The 22,733-nt window shown below is 42.2% G+C and overlaps 1 protein-coding gene across 8 annotated transcripts in view; it reads left to right on the forward strand.

Annotated features, from left to right (window-relative positions):
* PNPLA4 (patatin like domain 4, phospholipase and triacylglycerol lipase) overlaps positions 1-5,343 on the forward strand; it is a 35,971-nt gene extending 30,628 nt beyond the window's left edge. For 3 of the 8 annotated variants that reach the window (XM_074323954.1, XM_074323958.1, XM_074323957.1), the window contains exon 8: positions 4,559-5,342. In XM_074323954.1, coding sequence (XP_074180055.1) covers positions 4,559-4,761 — 203 coding nt within the window. In that variant the 3' untranslated portion in view covers positions 4,762-5,342. Of the gene's footprint in view, positions 1-4,558 lie in introns of all 8 variants that reach the window. The other 5 variants (XM_074323953.1, XM_074323959.1, XM_074323960.1 and 2 more) reach the window with 3 other exon arrangements.
* The last annotated feature ends 17,390 nt before the right edge of the window (positions 5,344-22,733 follow it).

The following is a 22,733-nucleotide window of genomic DNA, read 5'->3' on the forward strand; positions in this document are numbered from 1 at the left end:
ATTTTTCCTTCGCGAAGAAACCCTCCATGGTTAGAAAGAGATGGGTATTGGGAAAGACTGGCATTACCTCCTGCTTCATCCTCCTTTCACTTCTCTCCAAGAGAGAAGCTTCTTGAAAGGGGATGTGAGGTACATGGTGTTATGTGGCACGGCCCTGGGTCAAGACTCTCATTCTTTCTCCGTCTTGGAAGCTTCCAAGGCCTTCACACAGAGGCCTCCTCAGGCAGAGGGCGTTCACCTCCTTCTGGTTCTCTTCTTGGCATGACAGATGTGAAGATGGTTTCCCATGTGTCCGGCGTGGCAGTTGTGTTTAGAACGTGCACCATTGATCCCAATTTTTCCAAAGATGGAGTCTCAAGTTTAAAAGAGGGAGGGTGGTGGGAGCTGAGAAGATTCTTAAGGCTAATTCATGGTCAATTACCTGAGACACCCTACAGTTCGGAGACAGGGATTTTTATGCTGGTCTTCACATGAATTCTCATTCTGAGCTTCAGCAATTAAGAGCGCAGGAGATGCACGCTGACTAACACCCCTCATCCTCCAAATGTTAGAGCCAAGTAGTTGTCGTACTTGGACCTAGTTAATCTTATTTGTGGAATTCTACCGGATTGAATTTCTTTGCTCAGACACAAAGGGTGTCCAGCTGGAGGGAGGTTTCTATACTGCTTCACACATCGTGTATATATAAAAACCTAAAAACAATAAGCACAGTGTGTATTTCTAATTTGAGATGTATTTCTAAAATGGAGATCCTAAAGAAGAATAATTTTTATATCACAAAGAAAAGGGAATTTGCCTAAGTTGCCCCAATTTTTTTAATGAAATCTGAAGACAAACATTTGGTAAGTGTGTTCAATTTCCACGTAAACAGAGGTTTCTCGTGCAACTGGCTAATCTCACAGTAAATTTGCTCTGCATGCTGCATAATACTAAAAACATATCATTTAGAATGAAGGCAATGTCTGTATGTCAGATTGGCACACACAAAGAAACTCTATTAATGGGTGTTTAAATATGAATCAACATTACAAAGAATCAGCCTAATCATTTGATATTTGTTTAGGGTTCTACAATTAATTACTCACAGAGAAAATTACAAATGGAAAGCCATGCGGTATGCAAGAAGGTAACAAATCCAGTTTCTGTGCTGATTTAAATCTTATTGTAAGTGTGGGCAGGATCAGAAGAGGAAGAAATGCAAAGGAGAGATGTTCTAGAACATTCCTTTAATCATTAATTCCCTATACATTGAGGAAATGCCAATACGACCGCATCCCCCAAGGACAACACAGAAACAACTGGAACAGTTTGGGGATGCAAAATGCAAGATCTTATGGGAACACGGACGGAGCAGAGTCACAAGGAAATCACAGAAATATCAGCTAATTACAATTTTCCCTGCAAACAGAACAACAAACCAGCGCCCTGCCTTCAGAGCACAGCAATGATATTATGTAACTTAGAAATGAGAGTTCCGCCCTTGATCCGCCTCAGGAGTTTCCCTTCTGTCGCTGTGTGTCGGTGCTCTGGTGTTTGTGGACTTAATGCTGAGTGCTGCCTACTCACTCTGAGGGAGTGAGGGTTTTCTGTTCCCGGAACTCACTACTGACAACAGGCCGACAAAGCGCTCTCTGTTGTAGGGAATTCTGTCCGAAAAATTCCAGGAAGGCCTCTTTGCACTCAGAACATGACGGAACCCACAAAACAATGAGCAGACATGACTTTGCACACACTTTGCTTTTACAGCTGTGTAAGCGTGGTTTCTAAGCATAAAACCCATGAACGATGTGAGAATTTCATGCAACTCCCCATTACATTCTGTCCTGCTAGCCTTCCTCCCTCCTTCTATCCCTTCCTTACTTCCTTCCCTTTTTTCCTTCCTTCCAGTTCAAAAGGACCGAGGGCCCCTTTAGTCCCCCAACAACAGCAGAAGACACGTGCTGTCTCTGGCCCCACTGAAAGTGGGGGGTGGTCCAGCCTGCGGGGCTGGAGTGGGCCTACCGGCTCCTGCACCCCGAAACAGACCTCCTTGTGTGGCTCTACTATTACAAGCCCAGCTTTTCAGCTGTTCAGAGGAAATCAGCATGCCCTCGAAAGTAAGTACCTGAGACTTAAGAACAGGTTCTCATCAGCCCCTCCCAGCCGTGTGATTCAGCCGGACTCTCGGCCCCATATCTGTGTGAAGGTTTAAGCTCTGGCACCACAGGGAGCTGAATTCCTCCCCAACCCCTGGGCTCTGGTCGGAGATGGCGGCGTTTCTCCTTACCCGCTGTTGGGAATCCCCTCAACAGCTGCCTGCTTTCTACAACTGTCATGAGTTGCCTGGTGTCTCCAAATCTGCCAGCTGGTGAGCCCCATTCGATTTCCAGTGTTGCTGGGATTTTTGCTGCCTGCCCCTGAGTGTTGCCCGGCTCCAGGGTGAGACTGAGTTTGCAACTCACACCCTCATGCCCCCACCCCGTGTACCCACTTTAATAAGAGTCGAGTCCTCATTTGGCTTCCGTCGTCTACTCTCCAGCTTTCTTGGGGAGCCCGTCCGGCACCTGCCCTGGAGACATCATTTCCACTCGGTGTCTTTGAGCGGGTTCCCATTAATTCCTTCCCACGAGTTTGAGCACATGGTTTCAATCCCCAGAACAGTCCACAGAACAGGAAGGAAACCCAAACAGCCACTTAAACTCTGTGAATTAATGTTTCCTTTTCAATCCACAAGATGTCTTGACATTTGGTAGAATTTCTCCCAGTTTATAAGTTACAAAGCAATGAGAATATCTAATATGCTTCTTCTGTCTCTACCACCGTGCTTACAATGGCCGTTGAGTTGAGTTTCTAACCCAGTTAGGAGAGAGGAGACGGGGCAAAAGTAAAAGATTTCTCTTATTGGTAGAAGTTACCAATCTCGGGTCAACAGAATTCCTTCTAACACAAAGCTTAAGAAGAACTCATGTAGATTTAAATATATCAGTAAGGAAAGCATATCTTCTCTTATCCACTCTAAGCCCGGGCAGATGTATTTTGATTATATTTCTATTCATTTATTCAAGAAGTAGGTATTTAAACTGCGAGGCTGAGGATAGTAACCAAGCTGGATGAGATCTCTATTCTCACAGAGCTTATGTTTTCTGGGAGGTGAGGGTAGGACGGTTTCAGATGGGAGAGAGAGAGAGAGAGAGAGAGAGAGAGAGAGAGAGAGAGAGAGAGAGAGAGAGAGCATCTCCTTGACAGTGCAGTTACAGGAAACAACGTCATCACGTTTATACAGTGGTTCTCAGCTGGGGCACTACTGTCCCCTGGGGATCACTGACAATGTCTAGAGTCATTTTCGGTGTCACATTGGAGGGAGCTACTACCCCATCTAGTGGGTGGAGCCCCAGGATGCTGCTGACCACTTAGAGTACCCATGACAGACCCACCACAGAGATTGATCCAGACACAGACGTCGTCATGCTGAGGTCAAGAAACCCTACTCTAACACCAGAATTATAATACACATAGAATACTTATTTTATATTTAGTTCCTGTCACATACACATGCATAAAAGACATTTTCACTGTTTTGGAGTTCCAGTAGTGATTTTAAGATTAAAAGTTTGCAATTTTTTTTTTCTCAAAAGAAAAGAATATCTTTAAGAATTGTTTCTTCCTTCGCATGCGCCCTAATCTGGTTCCCTTGTATAAAAATGCCTTCTTGAGAAAGGGATGTGACTTTCAAAACCTCACAGGAATGACCGCCACCCTCATTCAGTTGGCAACCGACCGGTGCCAAGACATTATTTTTGTTATTGTTCATTATTATTACTATTGTTATCATTGCTCTTGTGAATCTGTGTTTGTGACTTTTGAAAGCGGGAGAAAGTCTTGAAAATTTCCAGGCTCTCGGCTGCGTTGGCGTCTTTAATATAACTGGGATCTCCTACCACTTGCAGTCTCATCTGTGCAGTCAAATGAGCAAATGATCAGAGCAAAATTATGGAGGGAAATGTGGCTTTTTTGAGCCACTGCCAAACATAAGTCCCAGACTCATTACGCCCTGCAAACTAGAATGCAAACTAGAATGAAATATCCTTATGGTTGACGATATAGACTGCAATTGAATTGTATGTCATTTTAGAAATGGCCAGTGAAATTCACCCAGCACTGGAGACCATGCTTTTATCTTTCAGAAGATATTCTTTAAGGCTGCCCTAACTTTATTTGCTTCCCTCTTCTCTCTCCTCTTTCCCCAGTTCCCTCAATTGCTATTCACCTGCCTAGCTTTGTACCGAATCCCTTGTCTTCCTAACCTGCCTTCTCACTTTTGCTTTTCTTCCTTTTTTCTTTTTAACGGACAAGACTGTGCTGTGTCTCAAAAAAGCAACTAATTACAGGGTTGTATATTCATAACCCTTTCTCATTTCCCTCCATCCTTTTTATAGCTTTAATTACAGTTAAGCATTTCAGGAACCCATTATGTGTTGTAATCAAACGCCATCTTGCCTTGTAAGTGTAATTCCTCTTTGAAATCTAGATTTCTAAAATGACGGTGCTATTTTTACCTGTTTAACTCCATCCTCTCTAGTTTTCCTGGATGAAGAGAGACGTTGCAATGGTTTGTCTGAATTCCTGCACAGTCCAGTGACAGAAGAGAGAGACAGCGGTCACAAAAGCCTGAACTTGACTCTAACCCTCTCTCTCTCAGCTTCTCCTAAGTCACATAACCTCCTGAACCAAAATGTGTTTGTCTATCAGATGAATATCGGACTTATTTTGAAGTTGTTGTAAGGATTACATTTGCGGGCAGCTCGAGAAATGTCTGCTACCTTTTCTGTAAAAATAATGCATGCAGGCTTCTCGTCAAAGCACGAACACCAACCTGAGCAGACCCGGGCGCCTTTTTCCCTCATCCTAAAATATACATCACTGACTTTGTAGAGTTTTCAGTGAAAGCACCATCTGGCCATTTGGGGACTAAAATGCCAACCAACTTCTCCTCTATGGCAGATATTAATTAGCTGTAGAGATTTCATTCCTGAAGTCACCTTGACAAAAGAAGGAGAACAACTGGACTGAAAAATGCATTTAACATTCCTTTAAGTCTAAGATGATTTGTAACAAAAGAGGTTTTTGTGAGCTCGTGAAACTCTGAAGCCTTCTTTTGTTTTCAAAAGATATATGCATAGACATGGCACATCATGGATTGTCACGGGGAGAAACCAAACTTATGTTCTTAGAAAAGAAGGAAACATTTCCAACTGTTACTTCAGGAGGAAAGTGGAGCTGCCAGGAAACTAGTAACAATCACTTTGTATAAATATAGGGCACATTCCAAGGACTGAAAGTGAGGGTCAACTTTACTCGAGATGGAAGAGTTTCTACAAAAGTCAGAGAAACTAAGCACTTTTTTCCCCTTCAAAGAATAAATAAAAAAGATTAGATTTCACAAGTGGAGGTTCCACATTCTCTGTGAATTTCTTTCATTACATTTAGGTGGGTATTAGCAAGAAATTGCAGGAAAGGTGCCTGCATAGCTTCCTTGAGTTTGGGTTCCCTTCTGCAGCTCTGCGTGGCTATACCGGTCTGTATTAAATCCGACAGTAGGTGCTAACACGGAGGCCGAGAAAAAGCCAGGACTTGTATTTGCTGGAGGGATACTGTTTTGGAGCTCTGAGGCACTGCCAACATAAAAGGCTTCTCCTGTCGTGTAATGGAATGAATCAATGGTTTTGTTGTGGTCATTTGTCAAAATTTCAGTTCTCAATAATGATATTTCATAATATAGTCAAGACAGCATGCGGGTAAGAAATAAACACGGAGATTTTGAATCTAAAATGATATAGTTTTCACAGGAACTAGTGTTTTAAAATGAGACTGGATACACACACACACACACACACACACACACACACACACACACACAGGGAGCTTTCCAAAGCCCCACATCAAGTCATGAAATTATTGATTAAATGAGAAAATTCAATGATGCCTAAAGGAAGTCATTACTGGGGAGTCTTTCTGCTAACTTCAGACGTGTGCTTCATTTCCTGACTACTGACTGAAAGGAAAGAAGAAAACAAAAGGCAGAATAATTAAGCTACTCTTAGCCTTCCATTTCCATCCAGCTGTGGCATGGCTGGGGACCAGCAAAGACAATCGCCAATGAACAGAACTCAGCCCATTTCCGATTAAGCTCTAACACCTCGAGCTTGCAAAACAGGAATAATGGGACCTTGTTAAACACCAGGCCCTCTGAGCCCGGCCTGGGGTGTATGAACGATATCCCCACAAGTCTTCATGGACGAAGGGTGACCCCCTCCCAATGAACCACTGTTGGATCTGACCATCCACCACCACGTTGCTGTGTGGACAGAAGTTGACCAACTCTCGACAACCAGGGAGTCTTTTGGCTTTTGCAAATATTTGAATTGTCAGTGAGTGAGTCTGCTAGGTGGCAACTGACAAACCATAGAGACAATATAAATTTACAGGTCATCTCACAGTTCTGGAATTCAGAAGCCTGTAACGGGTTTCACAGGCTTAAAAATCCCTGTGGGATCCTTTCTGGAGGCCCCATGGGAGGACATGTTTCCTTGCCTTTTCCACCTTCTAGAGGTCGATGACATTCTTTGGTTCGTGTCCTCATTCATCTTCGAGGCCAGCAATGACAGTGGGTCCCCTGACGGCACCTCACCCCAACACTGCCTCTGCCCCTCTCTACTTCACTGAAGAACCCTTACAGTGACATTGGTCCACCCACAAAACCCCAGATAACCCCTCTGTTTTAAGGGCTGCCAGTCACCAGCCTTACTTCCATCTGCACCTCTAGTTCCCTGAGCCAGCTAAGGTAGCATATTCACAGGTTGCAGGAATTAGGGCCTGACATTTTGTGGGCACAAGCACCGTTTTGCCTTCAACAGCAATCACCGAACGCCTTTTACTCACAAAGTTCAAACTGAAGTACACAGAGATTACGTGATTGATGTTGAAGGGGTAAAATTTACAGTTGACTCCTAAAACCATGAGACACCAACCATTTTAGAACGATGCTCTTATCTTCTGTATGTATAATTTTGATATATATTCCCCATATAATAATGGTTGTTAAATGAAATCTGCGGTGTGCCTTTTGCACAAAGATTCTACACTTTGAAACACTGAAATATCATCATTCATTTTAAAATGTCTAATCATATAAATATTAACACCGTTTTGCCAAGTGAAGTCCATAAATGCAAGAAGGAAAAAAGCACGTCATGGGACAACAAACTCTAAGGTTGAATTATATCAGGTAGTAAAATGGAAACCAGAATTTGATCAGATACTTTGTCTTAACCAAGAAGTGTGTATATCAATATATTTTAGGGTTTAGTTCTCTCTTTCTCTTTCTCTTTCTCTGTCTGTCTCTCTGTCTCTCTCTAAGTTTGGGCTGGCTTATCATCTCTACTTCCTTTCAAAATTAGTGTACACTGAATTATGAACACAAATACTGTTGTGGTTGATGGTTTACTTGTTTTAATCACCCTAGGAAAGGCTCTTGAGAAGTACTTTTCTCTGTTTTTAATCATTTGAAATTGATTTTTAAATAACTCTAATAACTCTATTCAGTTTTATCTTTTTCAAAATCCGTATAAAAAATGAATTTTCCAAGTCTTTACCCAATTCATCTGCACAAAAACGTTAAAAAAAAAACCAAAAAAAAACACACAACTTTTGGATCAAACAAAGTTTGATTTGCTCAAACATTTGCTATTAAAATATGTCAAGGACAAAATTGGAAGGCACTCATCAATTAAGATAAAATGTCAATGGATGTATTATAGTCGTGAATACTTATGAGGTGAATGACAAAGCATCCATATACGAGTATATCTGAAATGTATTTTGAAACGCAGAGACCAATTGGGGAAATGCTCACACACTTTCCCTGTCTCTGACAGAATGTGTCAACAGAAGCAAATAAAACCGTAGAGATTATGATCAATAACGTGGATTAATACATAGCAATTACACTGTGAGTCCTAGAAGCAAGGAATGCTGGTTGTTTTTCTGCAAGTGGACACACACACACACATTGATTCACCAAAAGGATCATGTGTTAGGTGATAAAGAACGTTATACTATAGTTTTGAAAAGGAAATAATTGTGCAAATATTCTTTGACCTGAACACACACACACAGATACACACACACACACACTTTGATAGCTGTGTGGTAATAACAGTACTCTTGTCACTACAACAGCAGCAGAAACCCTGGAAAATTGACAGCCTCCCTCACGCAAACACAGGACTTCAAATAACCCTCAGACAGAAGAAGTTGAGAAGCATCTGACCACTCATGTGTGGGATATAAAACTGAAAGCAAATGAACAAGACAAAGAAAGAAAGAAAAACTCACAGACATAGACGACAGTTTAGGGGGTACCAGCGGGAAAGGGGGCGTGGCATGGTAGGAAACGGTAAACGGGATCAAATACATGGTGATGGATGGAGATTTGACTCTGGGTGGTGAGCACACAATGCAATGTACAGACAATGCATGATAGAATTGTACACTTGAAACCTACATAATATTAACTAATGTCACCCCAATAAATTTTAAAAAATAAAAGGAAGTAAATGCATCTTAATCATTTTTTAAAAATATCCTCAGAGAGGACACCCAAAGCTCATCAAAATTTGCCCCCTCTACCTACTCCCTGTATTATTACTTTCAGGCATTTTCTACAACAGACTCTCCTGAAATATATAGAAGGTGCCAAAAAATGTACACATACATAAGTAATGGAAAAACTGTATTAAAATTGTAATACTCAATATATACCGATAACAAAAGATGGCACCCCTGATATATCTGTCTATATATATGTATATATGTACATGTATATAGATATATCTATATATGTGTATATAGATAGATATAGCTATATAGATATAGATATAGATATAGATATGCATAAAGAGAAAGATACATATGTAGATATATAGATATAGATAGATTATATGGGGGTGCCATCTTTTGTTATATAGATACCTATGTCTGTCTCTCTATATATCTATCTTTACATCTATATCTAGATATACCTATATATAGAGAGATATAGATATAAAGAGAGAGATTACTTTACTTTTTAGAGCTGTTTTAGGTTCACAGTAAAGTGGAGCAGAAATCACAGACTTCCCATGTACCCTGTGCCCCCACACACACGTGCATAACCTACCCCTCTAATCAACACCTCGCTCGAGAGTGACACATTTGTCAGAATCTGCAACCCTATATTGACACATCATTACTACCCCAAGTCCATATTTTATATTATGGTTCACTCTTAGTGTTGTACATTCTGTGGGTTTTGACAAATGTACATTGACATGTATCCACTGTTACAATATCACAATATCACACTGAGAATGTTTTCACTGCCCTAAACATCCTCTGTGCTCTGCCTGTTCATTCCTCCTTCCTCCTAACCTGGCAGCCCTCGATCTTTTCATTGTCTACGTAGGTTTGCCTTTTCCAGAATGTCATAGAGTTGGAATCACACAGCGTGTAGCCTTCTCAGGTTGGCTTCTTTCCCTTAGTCATATGTAGTCCAGGTTTCTCCACATTTTTTCATGACTTGATAGCTCATTTCTTTTTAGCACTGCATACTATTCCATTGCCTGGATGGACCACAGTTTATTTATCCATCACCTACTGAAGGACATCTCGGTTGCTTCCGAGTCGGGGCAGTTATTAATAAACCTGCTGGAAACATCCGTGTGCAGGTTTTTGAATGGATGTAAATTTGCAGCTCCTTGGGGTAAATACCAGGGAGCACTGTTGTGGTATTTGATAAACGTATGTTGAGTTTGTAAGAAACTGCCAAAGTGTCTTCCAAAGTGGGGGTACCATTTTGCATTCCCACCAGCAATGAATGGGAGTTCCTGTTTCTCCACATCCTTGCCAGCATTTGGTGTTGTCATTGTTTTGGATTTTCACCATTCTGACAGCTCTGTAGTGGCATCTCTTTGTTGTTTTAATTTGCATTTTTCTAATGGTACACGATGTGGAACAGCTTTTTGTACACCCGTTTTCATACACTCATCTGCCATTTTCAGTGTGTATCTTCTTAATCAGGTTTGGCTTTTTTTTCCTTGTTGAGTTTTAAGCGTTCTTCATACATTTTGGATAACAGTCCCTGTTCAGCTACGTCTTTTGCAAATATTTCTTCCAGCCTGTGGCTTGTCTTCTCATTCTGTGAATAGTATCTTTTGAGGAGCTGACATTTTCAATTTTAACGTAGTCTGGCTTATCTGATATCTTTCACGGATTGATGTTGTATCTAAAACGACATCGCCAAACCCCAGGTCATTTAGGTCTTCTCCATGTTAGTATCGAGGAAGTTTATAGTTTTGCATTTTACCTTTAGGTCTATAGTGCATTTGAGGTAATTTTTTTAAAGGCTGTGAAGTCTGTGTCTTTCTTCTTCTTTTTTTTTTTAACCTGTGGATACCCAGTTATTTGTTCTAGAACTCTTCGTTGAAAAAACTATCTTTTCTCCATTGTATTTCCTTGGTTTCTTTCTCAAAGATCTATTGACTCTATTTGTGTGGGTCTATTTTTCAGCTCTCTGTTCTGTCGCCCTCATCCATTTGTCTATGCTTTTGCTAATACCGCACTGTCTTGGTGATGAAGTATCTTTTTATTCATGTGCCTACTTATATATTGGCTATTTCCCCAACGTTCTCTGTCTTTCAACAACGCATCAATAAACAAATATTTTCTAAATAAATACATCCAATAAATCGCCTTAAAGAGGAAAATAAAATGTCAATTACATTCATTCATCTCATTTAGAAGCACATGTAACTGGACCATAATTGGAAGTAGACAGTGGCAATCGGTGGGGTTTGGTGATGAGAAATGGCTAAATGTTAAAATATGTGAGATTTGGTCTGAGGTACGGTTAGAGTTCATGTTCATAAAAGTTTTCCACATTAAGCAAACAAACAGAAAACCAAAATATATCTACTACTATTTCAACTTATTGAGTTTCAAAAATGAAAAGTGAACAAAACTGGAAAAAAAAAAAAGCACAGCAATGTAAGTATAGATAAAAGTGGGAACTAATGAGTTAGGAAAAATGTGAATCTACAGAAGAGAGAAATAATTGGGAAATTAACAGAAACATGACAGTTGAAGATGTGACCTATTTTTGACAGATTAAAAGGCAAAACTAAAGAAAATGAATAATTAAATATAAGACTGAATTAATCGCTATACTCGTATGTGAAGCTGGGTGGCTCCAGATGTATTTACTAAATAACTTTATTGACCATAATTTTATTTATTGCCAAATTATTGAAAATCCGTTCTTCTAAGGCAGTTTATTGCTTTTGAATATACTCACTTTGCCAGACTCAGATCATTTTTAAGGAAAAATCATCGTAAATATAGAAAATGAATTTGAATTAACTTTTCCTATTAACTTCTTTCTCAACCATGTTGTTTATCTGAACCACAGAGTATAAAAAGATTACTTTAGTGACCATTTTCTCAGAACGAATAGTAATGTTGATGCACAGAATAAAACTCATCAAGTGAAGGCCCAATTCTCTGAAAGCATCTGGCTGACAAGGGCTGTGCAGACTCTTTTCGTGGGTACATTCTCCTTCAGCACTTTTGAAGACTAGATGTTTAAACCCCTAGTAAGTATTCAACTAAACTCTTTAAAACAACAAAATATGGTATTATAATGTCAAGTATTGTTTATCATATCAACTGTTGAATTTTCATAACTTGTTTATTTAAAACCCTTTCAGTGCTTCTATCCACCAATCACACTTCCAGAAAAGGTACAGATGGTTAGATAAATACACAAAAGTCATATTGAGGGATTCAGAGTAATCTGTTTATAATATTAAAGATAAAGGCAAGCTAATATATACCAAGAAGTGCTGGTAAAACAACCACTGGCCATGATGCTGATTTCCTGAGACGAGCACCACTCATTCTGACAGTTGCCTCATTATCCCCGTAGGGTAGGTCTGACTAGCTCTGCCTCACACCGAAAATACTGGAGGAGGATACAGAGTGCATCAGAAATGTGCTTCTGGTTACTAAGCAGTGACAGGCTGAGAATAAGAATTCCCGTCTCCATAACTCCGTCTTCCACCTCCTCACTTCCTCTACTTTCGGACTGAGACTAATCAAACCGATGATTACGATTATACATGAGGCCAGTTTAAATACCTGTAGGCAGGTGCCGTGTGCACATAAATGCATAGGAGACATCTTCAAGAGAGCGATGGCACCTGGGTTTTCTCTGATGACTATCTCTCCCTCCCTTTTCTTATAGGTACAGTCTTATTTGTCTACTATAGATGGGTTAGTTTTCAACATTTGCTTCTTAAGTTCATAAAAAAGAAAGAGAAAACAATGACTATCAACAAGCCCGTGCAATGAGTCTTTGAGTCAATCAGTACAATAGATGAAAGTCTGTAAAGTAAAGTGAAAAGGCAGGAAAAATGACAGAAAAGGAAATCCACAGACGGGGGCATGAGAAACAATATGGCAGACAAAGAGCTGAACAATGTATAAAGCAACACTATACACAAATCCCCGCAGATAAATTGGAAAGTGTTTAGAGACGTGGAGAATATCCTTGGAAAATAGAAATTACCAAAATTAAAACAAGAATTCTAGAGAATGTCATAAATCTGCATGAATCAATAAAAGACAAAGAGGGAAGGAAAGTCTGCCCCCTCCCTCAAAAAAGAAAACAATAGTCAAGACTCGAGTCCCATGATTAATGGATGAGGTTATTCAAACAATAAAATAAAGTCCCATGCATACATGGATGTGTGTGGACACACACACACACGATGGGGTATCCATTGTATCATCAGATACTCACATATCTCTTGGGAAAATCTGATGAATACAGGGGGTGGGGGTCAGTAAGCACTGGACACACCATCATCTTCAACTCTTATAAACTTCCTTTTAAATCTTTTGCAGAAAACTACAATGGAGAACAGCTACAAATTGAGCTGTTCTGGTTGGAGAGGGATGGAAGGAGAAAAAAGGGAGAGAGAGAGAGATGGCTGGATAGCTCGCAGCACATCACCTCCTATCCTCAGGTGCTTGGCAAAACCCCAGCCCTTGTTAGACCCAGCGCATGACCCATAATGCACCTGGTCTTGTGCAGCAGTTTACGGCTGCAGAAGAGCTCACGACAGAATGGTCTCTGTGTCATGGGGGTTAACACCCAGCCATTAACCTCAAGAGGCTTTCCCGAGTTCATTCACCAGAATGCTCAGTCTTCAAAATCAGTTTCATGTGAGACTCATCCGGGCCGTGTAAAGAATGCCGATGCCAGGGTCCCACTCCCTCCCTCAAACATCGCGATGGAATTGGTCTCAAGTGTGGCCCGGGCATCCAGTGTTTTCGAATCTTCCTGGTTGATTCTGGTGTGTTGCTTGGAAATCACCTAGAGATCTTGGGGGAGTTCAGGTTCCGGTTAATTAGGGGCAGGAGAAGTTGGTGATAATGAGGGAAGTCCTGGGTCATGGTGATACTGCTTCTCTGCAGATCACATTCTGAACGGCAGACGGTCCTACCTTCTCCTGTCTCCTCCAGGCGCCTGGAATCCAGTCCCTTCTCCCCATCCCTGCTCTCAGTTCATGACCTTCTTCCGATCTTGCTGGGAAAATCCAACCATCAGTGGAGAGATTCCACAAGCTCTGCCTTCACCTACCCTCCTGCCACCCTCAGGCCCCACATCCCACCCTTCCCTCTTGGACCTCAGCTCCCACGTAACGAAAACACACCCCCTTGTATATCAGGGTGGACTTGCCTGTCACGTCCACGGTTCATTCTCATTCTCTCTCCCGATTGGAGTCACAGTGGACTAGACACGGCATTCCAGCAGCAGCTAGGACTCTGCCATCACAACCTCAGAAAAAAGACAAATCTCTCCTTAGCCTGGTTTCCTCTTTCGGGAACTGCCCCGTTGCTCTCTCCTGACATGAAAACGTCTCGGAAAAATGTGGTTTGTTTTTGACATCTTCCCATTTCTGTCTTCCATTTTTCATTTAAGCAAGGCTGTTGACACACCTGTCCCATGAAAATGGTCCATTTCGAGGTCAGCAGTGACCTGCGGGCAGCCGCATGCAATGCCACGGTCAGCCCTGGGCTGACGGGACCTACCAACATGGTCTGGCGGCATCACTCTCCTCCCCACTTTGGAAAGCGTTCCTGTTTGCACACTGGCCTCTCCTACTCTGCTCCCCCCACCCCACTAGCCCTCCTTCCCAGGCTCCCCTGTTCACTTTGTTTGTCTAGACAACCTTTGAACATTGCAGTGGCCCCACGCTATCTACTCGCATTCCTTCAAGGATCTCATCTACCTACCGACCCCACCTCTCTGCTGATTATAGCCTTTCAAACTCCCGTGGGCATCTCTCTCCTGAACACCACATTCCCGAATTCCACTCTCCCTTAATAGTTCCACATGGATCCCGCATCCTCATCTGTGTCTTTTTTCTCCAGCTTTATTGAGATACGGTCGACACGGCTTTGTGTAAGGATCAGGTAGACAGCATGATGCTGGGACACACTTATCTATTATGAAACGACTGCCGCAGCGGGGTTGGCTAACACCTCCATCGCCGCACATAACGACCATTTCTTTTTAGGGCGAGACCGTTTAAAATCTACTCTCCTAGCATATGATACAGCGTCGTTAACCACACTTGCTGTGCTATACGTTACGTCCCCCAAATGGACTCATCTGATAAGGGGAAGCCTGTACCCTTTGACCAACGCCTCCCCAGGACGTAGCAATGACCTTTCTACGCTCCATTCCTGTGAGTTTGGCTTCCACAGATTCCACATGTACGTGAGATCAGACACTACTTGTCTCTGTCTGAGGCACTTCACTTAGCATAACGCCCTCAGGCTCCATCCATGTTCACAAAGGGCTTCTGCAGCCATTACAAGGAAGGAAACACCAGTTTCAATCTTCACACGACAAAATCTCAAGTCCTCAGCTCTCCTCCAACACCGTAGTCACACACACACACACACACACACACACACACACACACACACACACGCTAGCCCTGCTTTCCTTGCAGTCTCCAACTGAAAGTTACCTCCACTCAGACGAAGCCTCAGGAATTATCATTCTTTCCTTTTATTACAGAAATAATCATTTATTTCCCACTTACAGCTGAGATACACTATTATATTAGTGTCAGGTGTCTAACAGTGATTGGGCATTTGTAGACCTTACGAAGGGCTCGCCCCGTAAGTCTAGTGCCCCCTGACACCACACATGGTTACTCTAATATTACTGACTGTATTCCCCACATTGTACCTATGCGCCTCATGCTGTATCTTTCTTTCCGTCATAAGCTTCCACCCACTGTTTCATGAACTCCTATAATGCCCACCCTCCATGGACAAGGAGAATGGAACCATTCCTGCAGTCCTCTGCCATCCCCTCGGCCACCAGCATTGCTCTGCGGTACAGCAGGTACGTCCGCCCTCACTGGATTCCTGATTCCAAACGTTCCCCCTATACACTGCTGCTAGCACAGTAGGCAGAGATGCGTGTAGGCCGGGTAATGCCAGCCTCTGCCCCAGCCTACCTGTAGCTCCCTGTTTCCCTGCCACTCAGCATCCTGACGACATCCAGGCCCATAGAGACACCTGCCAGGCCGTAAGTGACCTCGCCCATGAATTCTTATTACTCTTCCCCTCACCCATTCCACAGATCCCACGGGGCCACATAAGCGCCTTGGACACTTCGGTCACCCCTGTAGGCAGGACAAGTTCCCCTTCTCCAAATGTTCTTCCTCAGACAGCCCCGTGGCTTGCTTCTTCACCACCTGCTACATTGTCTGAAATGTGCCCTTCTCCAAGCCCAGGAAGACAGGCACTAATAGTTTTCACTGAGTATGTCTCAATATTTTTAATTTCTCCTAAGAAAACTGAAGGCATCACTGGCAATTTTTTTTAAAAATGGGGAGCTATTAAGACAACATCTTAGAATAGTGCGTCTGGAACTTAGATGTGCCTATGAGACACCTGGGGATCTTGTTAAAATGCAAATGCAGGTTCAGTCGCTCTGGAGAGCAGACCAGGATTTGCATTTCTAAGAGGCTCCCAGAAATGATGCAGCTGTTCTGTGGGCCACAATTTAAATAGAGGGTCCGCAGAGGATTCTCCTCCCCCCAGCCTTTAGAAATAAAAGAAATACTGAAACGTAAAAAGAAGAAATGCAAATCATCTTGAGTTCTTCCTCCTCCTAATTTATTCCTAGTCACCTGTTAGTATACTTGTGTTTTCTTCATTTATAGAGATTGCATGTGTCTTCCCTATACTGAGTCACTTAAAAAAATTATTAAGCACCTACTAGGCACCGTACAAGCAGTGGATTGGGTGTTGAGTGCATAGAAATGAGTGGACTCAGCCTCTGTGGTCCGTGAGTTGACATGGATGGGAATGAAGAAGAAGACAGACAGAAGGTAAGAGCTCAGTGTCCACGGTGACGATGGGACAAGCTCGCCACTTCAGGCAAACAGGTCAACTTCGTTTAGCACATACTAACTATTCAACACACACACACACACACAGTAAATATCGGAAGTTTAGCAACAGCTGACCACGGCGAGAACACAGCATGTCGTTTCTCTGTAACGTCTGGAAATGATTTCCCTCATGGATGGTTCATCTGCATCGTGTGTAAATGTATGGCTAAGACAGACCAAGCAGGCAACGTCGGTGATAGCTCAGGAAAAGTATTTCTGGAAGTTCGGTCTGAATCAACACATACCCATCGTGGGGTGTGTCGTTTGATCTCTGTGATGGAAACAATTTCATTCTGCTCATGGACATAATGATTTCAACGCCAACCACCGTCTCATGAAAGCAGCATTACATTTTAGCATAAACGTGGGTGTGTTGAGAATTGATAAAGGAGCTAATTCCTTGCTGCATTGAATAATGGGTTGGTCGTTTCACTATGGGTGTGTTTGTCATGTTTTGGTTTTGTGCCCGGGGAAGAGTTTTGCAGGTAGAAGAGGAACAGTGTGGCCTCAGCTCACAGGACACCTAGGCTGCTCATTCATTCACCCACTAACATCTTCGATCTCTTCCTGGACTGCACTTCGCCTAAGTGTCTGCGACTGCGAGGCTGACCTAGGAATATAAAGACAGTTAAGACACTCCCTACCTCTGAGGAGCTCAGTGCAGAAAGGGAAACATGGAAATAGACAAGTATGAACTCCTCGGGGAAGGGAGAAAATGCCGATACAGAGGAGGGGCACAGATTGACCAGACTCCCATGAAGGGAGTCTTGGTTTTCATGGGCCTTGAATAATTAAAAACTTAACAAATGGAGTTGAAGTTTTTCATCCTCTTGGGAAGAGGAAAGGAGTTTAGTGTTTGTTAGAAGGTGCAGGATGTGGAAAAGTTTGGTGGCAGTTACAGCATGGCCCAGGTAGGGACAACGGGATGGAGCAAATGAAACCCAAGAAACGGTGAGCCCAGATTTTGACTGACTTTGTTCCCCCAGAGGAGAACGTCAGCTAGAACGAAGGGACACAGATTTGCCCAATGGCACCGCCACTTAGAAGGTACAAAACTGAAAAAGATTATGCATATTAAACTATGACACTTATATAGGACACGGCATGTGTTCCTCAGGCTGCATAGAAACTCTGAGTTTGGGGCCCAAATCACAGAAAGGGTCAGAGAAAAACCATCACATGGTGCCCAAAGGTGACGACACCTCTCTGAGAGTCATATCATACACTGTGGATACGTAGGGAGCTGGACACAGAAAAGGAGTTGGAAACTGAGAGTGTTTCTACAAAGCAGGGATGTCTCAATGTTCTTGGGTTTTTTATTTTGTAAAAATGTTTAATTTGAACATGTATTAAGGTATATGTATATGTATATGTATAAATACGAGGTAGGACAATTAAATTCGTGAACTCATCCTAGAAAACGTGCTACACACCTCATTGCTGAATATCACCACGGTCACCTTAGAAGGACTCCCCTTGGGAAGCTATGCACTGATGCCAGTGCCTAGTCCACCCTTCAAAGCAATGTTGGAACTCTTTTTCTGGAATGGCCATCAGAGCTGTCATCGTATTACCCTTGATGTCCTGAATGTCATCAAAATGTCTTCCTTTCAATATTTCCTTTCTCTTCTCCTCCTTGTCACCCTCACGTAACGATCACAAGTTTTGGCGAAAGCAGGACTTTGTTTGTATGATGAAAGCTGTCTGCCTGTTATTCACAGCCAAACCAACCATGCAGTACCCAGTGTTTACCATCTCATTTCGTACAGCTCTTTGCTTTTCCTTGGAGTTATTTGCCCGCCTGATTTTTATTTAGCTATTGCTGAGTTATCTCTACCCTGTTCCATAGAAGCGTCCAGCTCTGCTCAAACATACGCGAAAGCATCTGGTCGCCCCCCAGACATGCTAGGATTTCCCTTCACCACGCCTATTGGAGTTTCTTTGGCTTCTCTCGTCTTGACACTGCTATGGCTTTACCCTCATTTTTTTTCCTTTCTCTTTTGATAAAGTACACTCTTCCATACTTTCCTCAGAAAAGAAGGTACATTTTTGAGACTTTGAATGTCTGCCAATATTTGTATTTTATACTCCTACTTGATTGACCATTTTGCTTGGCATGGGATTCTAGGTGGGGAATCATTTTCCCATGGGTTTTCGCCGCATCAACATGATTAAGGTTTATTTTGATGTCAAGCTGGAGTTCCCTGACCTTGAAAACTGTAAATCAGGCTCAATTCTTCCTTCAAATGTGTTAATTCTCCATTTTCTCCCCCACCTGTCCACTAACTGCTGACGGTCAGAATTCTTCTCTCAAGAAATTGACCAACTCAGGGGGAATGAATTTCAGAGGCTGTGAGTGGTGGACCCCCGTGGAAGGTTTCTACTGAATTCTTCTACTGTGAAGAAGTCCAACAGTGGAAAACAAAGGATACCACCTGACATGTTAGTGTGTGTGACTCTCAGAAAGGACTTCACAGCCCAGGATAACCCAATAGTTAGCATGCATTTTAGCACGATGCATAGACCAAATCGAACAATAAGACACTACATAGGGAAATCGGACTAAAGGGAATATTATCCTTAGAGAAACATAGCTCGACTATTTCTTCTTTTGTCTTCTAAAGTTGGATGCTTTATGAATTGATTTTGAGCCATTTTTGTTTTATAATATGACAGAGCGAAGTTGGCAGTATCGTATAAAATATGAAAATATGACATATTTATGTTTATGGACAGAGGTGAGGAATATCTACTAAAATCAAATCAGCATAGAGATGAGACTCATTGGATTTTCAAATGAGACTCTGAAATCTTTTCCAGTATCACATTTTAGCAATAACTCCACACAGGCAAAGCAAGTGCTGGGATCACCAACACCACTGAAATCATTTCTTGTTTCATTAGGACGCTCTCTGGTCTTCATTAAACACATGAGGTCTTTCAGTGATGCACTTGGGAACACCCTCTATACAGAAGGGGCCCCACATAACTTTTTTGGGGAGCCATGCTCCTAAATCCATAAACAGCATTAGCCGGGCCACTTGCATTCAGCTAAAAGTGGATCAGAGATATGGACTCTCCCGCTAGGAGCTAGCATTACAGCATCTGCCAAGAGCTGGCACTGAGAAGCTCATAGGAGACCTTGTCTGGTCACCTTTCTTTCTCTTTCTCAGTGTCCCCAGTAAAAGGAGACAGTGGATTCCCGGATGGCTGTTAACCCTTTCTTTTCCAAGGGTGTTACGATTCGGGCACTACATTTTTTCTAAACTCATTTGATTTATATTTAAAATTTTCAAACATCCAAAATAATACAGAGAATGAGCTAAAATTCAAGTGTCTGGATAATGTTAGGAAGTTAGAGGGAACTAATGTCAGTCTTTAAAGACCTGCACGAGAAAGCGATCCTGCAAGTGTGCTGTAGACTTCTTGGTAGCAAGGAATAGGCCCCTGTCTAACCCAAAATAAATGATTTTTAAAAATGGGAGGTAGATCTAGATGTATCTGATTTCTTTCTTCATCACTATCGTCGAAAGGTCTGGAAATATGACACTGCTTCAAATTTCATCTACACATTGGTGATGGGATAAGTTCTATTCTGGGTTAAGCCTTTTCACTAAGAGTGTTGTTGCAATTTCTTTTCAGCTAGTACCCTATGCTTAGAGAACTTGCTCCCCAAATAGTCCTTATATGATTTAGGTTGTTATATCTGCAGGGCGTTCCTATTTGGCTAAAGCAGATGGAACCCATGACAGCAGATTCATGCATTGGGAAGTAGCATTCTAACCAAGGGGAACTCTCCCTGCAGTCAACCTGAATGCAGGGCCAATGAAGCATGACACTTCTGACCTAGGAAAAGTTGTATAAATCAATGGTACTCTCTAAATAATATATGAGACTGGATACTCAATATGTTTCACACTGAGGTCTAGAAGGAGGAGGAAGTTGGGTGAGGCAGGGTAAAGATTAATGAGACTGTGCATTTCCTGCTCTGTGGGTGAATAACTCAATGTTTGCCAAGGAAGTCATTGATGGAAACAGTAGACAGTGCACTTAAGTGTTGGTTATTTTGAGAACATACTCAATAGAAATTAATTAAGTGCTGTAAGATCTATGACTAACTAAGTCTTGGGGGAAAGTAGGAAACTCACTAAAAAGGAAATGAAAGAAAAAGGAAGTGAATTCTAAGCATCAGTGGCAGAAACAATAGACTAAGACGAAAGCACGGCTTGTTAGAACCACCCGCGCAGTAAGAGCCCTGAGTCCTTTATGTTCCTCACGTTCTTGTGTCATTCGGTCAGTATTTGTTGGGATTTGTTCCTGTAACAAATGATATTTGAGTCCTCAGATAGGGAGTGAGTTAGCCCAAAGTCGGTGGGACGGGGCCTTGGGAAGAGAGACAAGGATTAACCACAGCGAATGACGGAGTAGTGGGGAAAAAGATGGTGAGCAAGGTGGCTCTACCTTTCCAATTTTCTCTGTGTCACCAGGCATATGAGGGAAACAGACACATTTTTAAAAAGCGACGGCAGTGTCACGTGACACATGTCTGGAGTTAGGTCAGGTGAGTTTACACCCTAGGACTTTTAGGTCAATTCCAGGTACAAGTCAAGCTTTCTGGAGAAAGTTACATCTCCAGAACTTTCTCCAGAATTTGAAAAGGACTAGATGAAGGATATCAAAAAGATTTAAAGAGGTTCCATCTTGGAGAAGATGATGTTTCATTGAGATTTGAAATGGGAATTGGCATTAGACACGTGGCAATGCAGAGAATAGGGAAGAACCCATGAAGACTTCCCGACTGCAGATGTCCTTACGAGGGGGAGAACATGTCCAAAGGGCCTGCCTTTTAGGGTGAAAACCAGCTTTCATGGAATACGACCCTTGAGTTCTCCATGAACTAGACCCTGCCAGACTCTCAGCACTGTCTCTCATCACCACCCACCTTCCCACCTGGCCACTCTAAGCTTCCACCATGCAGCCATTTTTGACCCTATTCCAGATCAGATAGTAGAGGCTTAGCAGCTGGTTGGTTATGGGCCATGAGGGATGGGATTCACTGGAATTCACATATGGGGCTGGCGGGTTGTAAACTGCTACAACCATTTTGAAGACGATTGGCTTTACACTCGGCTAAGTACCTTACAAACAAATGTTTTGAAGGTATTATATTATTATCTCTATCCCACAGAGAAGAGAATGGCAGCTTAGAGAGGTAAAGTGATCCACTTAAAGTCACGTGTCAGAGCTTCATTTTGAAACACATTTGCCAGGCTCCACATCCCTTGCTCTTTCTGGTATCCCTCCCTCCCACCAAAGCCAAGATAGAAATATACATTATTCCGTGTTATCATGCTCAACGTTGGCTTACGCAAAAAATGGCACCTTTTTATAATGCAAGGACAGGACACTGGAACTCACAGCTGTTTTACAAATAGCTACTGCATGTCAAAATTTTATAAAATATCATTGTTTGTATTTCTCTAAGAAATGGCAATGTTATGGGGGAATGAATGTAACTGTGGCATTCTGATTCCTTCCTAATAATGTTTCATGTTATTATACTGTGTGCTACAGACCGCATGTTTTTGTTCAACACCCCCCCCCTTCATATGTGGAAATCCTAACCCCCATGTGATGGTACTAGCAGTTGGTGTCTTTGGGAGGTAAGTAGGTCATGAGGGTGGAGCCCCTATGAATGAGATTAGTGCCCTTATGAAAGAGGCCCCAGAAAATGTAGTGAGAAGACTATGAACCAAGAAGCAGGATTTCCCCAGACATTGAATCCGCTGCCACCTTGGTCTTGGACTTGCAGCCTCCAGATCTGCATGTGTGCTGCTTATAAGCCGCCCAGTCGATGGTATTCTTTTACAGAGCAGAGGGGAAAAGGATGGTGAGCAAGGCAGCTCTACCTTTCCAATCTTCGCCTGAATGAACTAAGACATTAGGTGTGTGTTTTTGACAGTTTAGGATACAAACAAATCAGGGAAGAAGCTGAGACTGACACTAGGCTTCCCGTAAGTTCCAAATGGATTTATTTTCTATCCACTTCTATATCTATATTAGCCAAGAAAAGCACACATTCCAGAGAATGAAACTAAATTGGTTAATACCCCTAATATTAAGCCTGTACTAAATGTATTTTTATTTTTGCAGGATTCATTTATTCATCTATGTAAA

This window comes from Rhinolophus sinicus, chromosome X (genome assembly GCF_036562045.2).
Source record: "Rhinolophus sinicus isolate RSC01 chromosome X, ASM3656204v1, whole genome shotgun sequence".
NCBI lineage: Eukaryota > Metazoa > Chordata > Mammalia > Chiroptera > Rhinolophidae > Rhinolophus > Rhinolophus sinicus.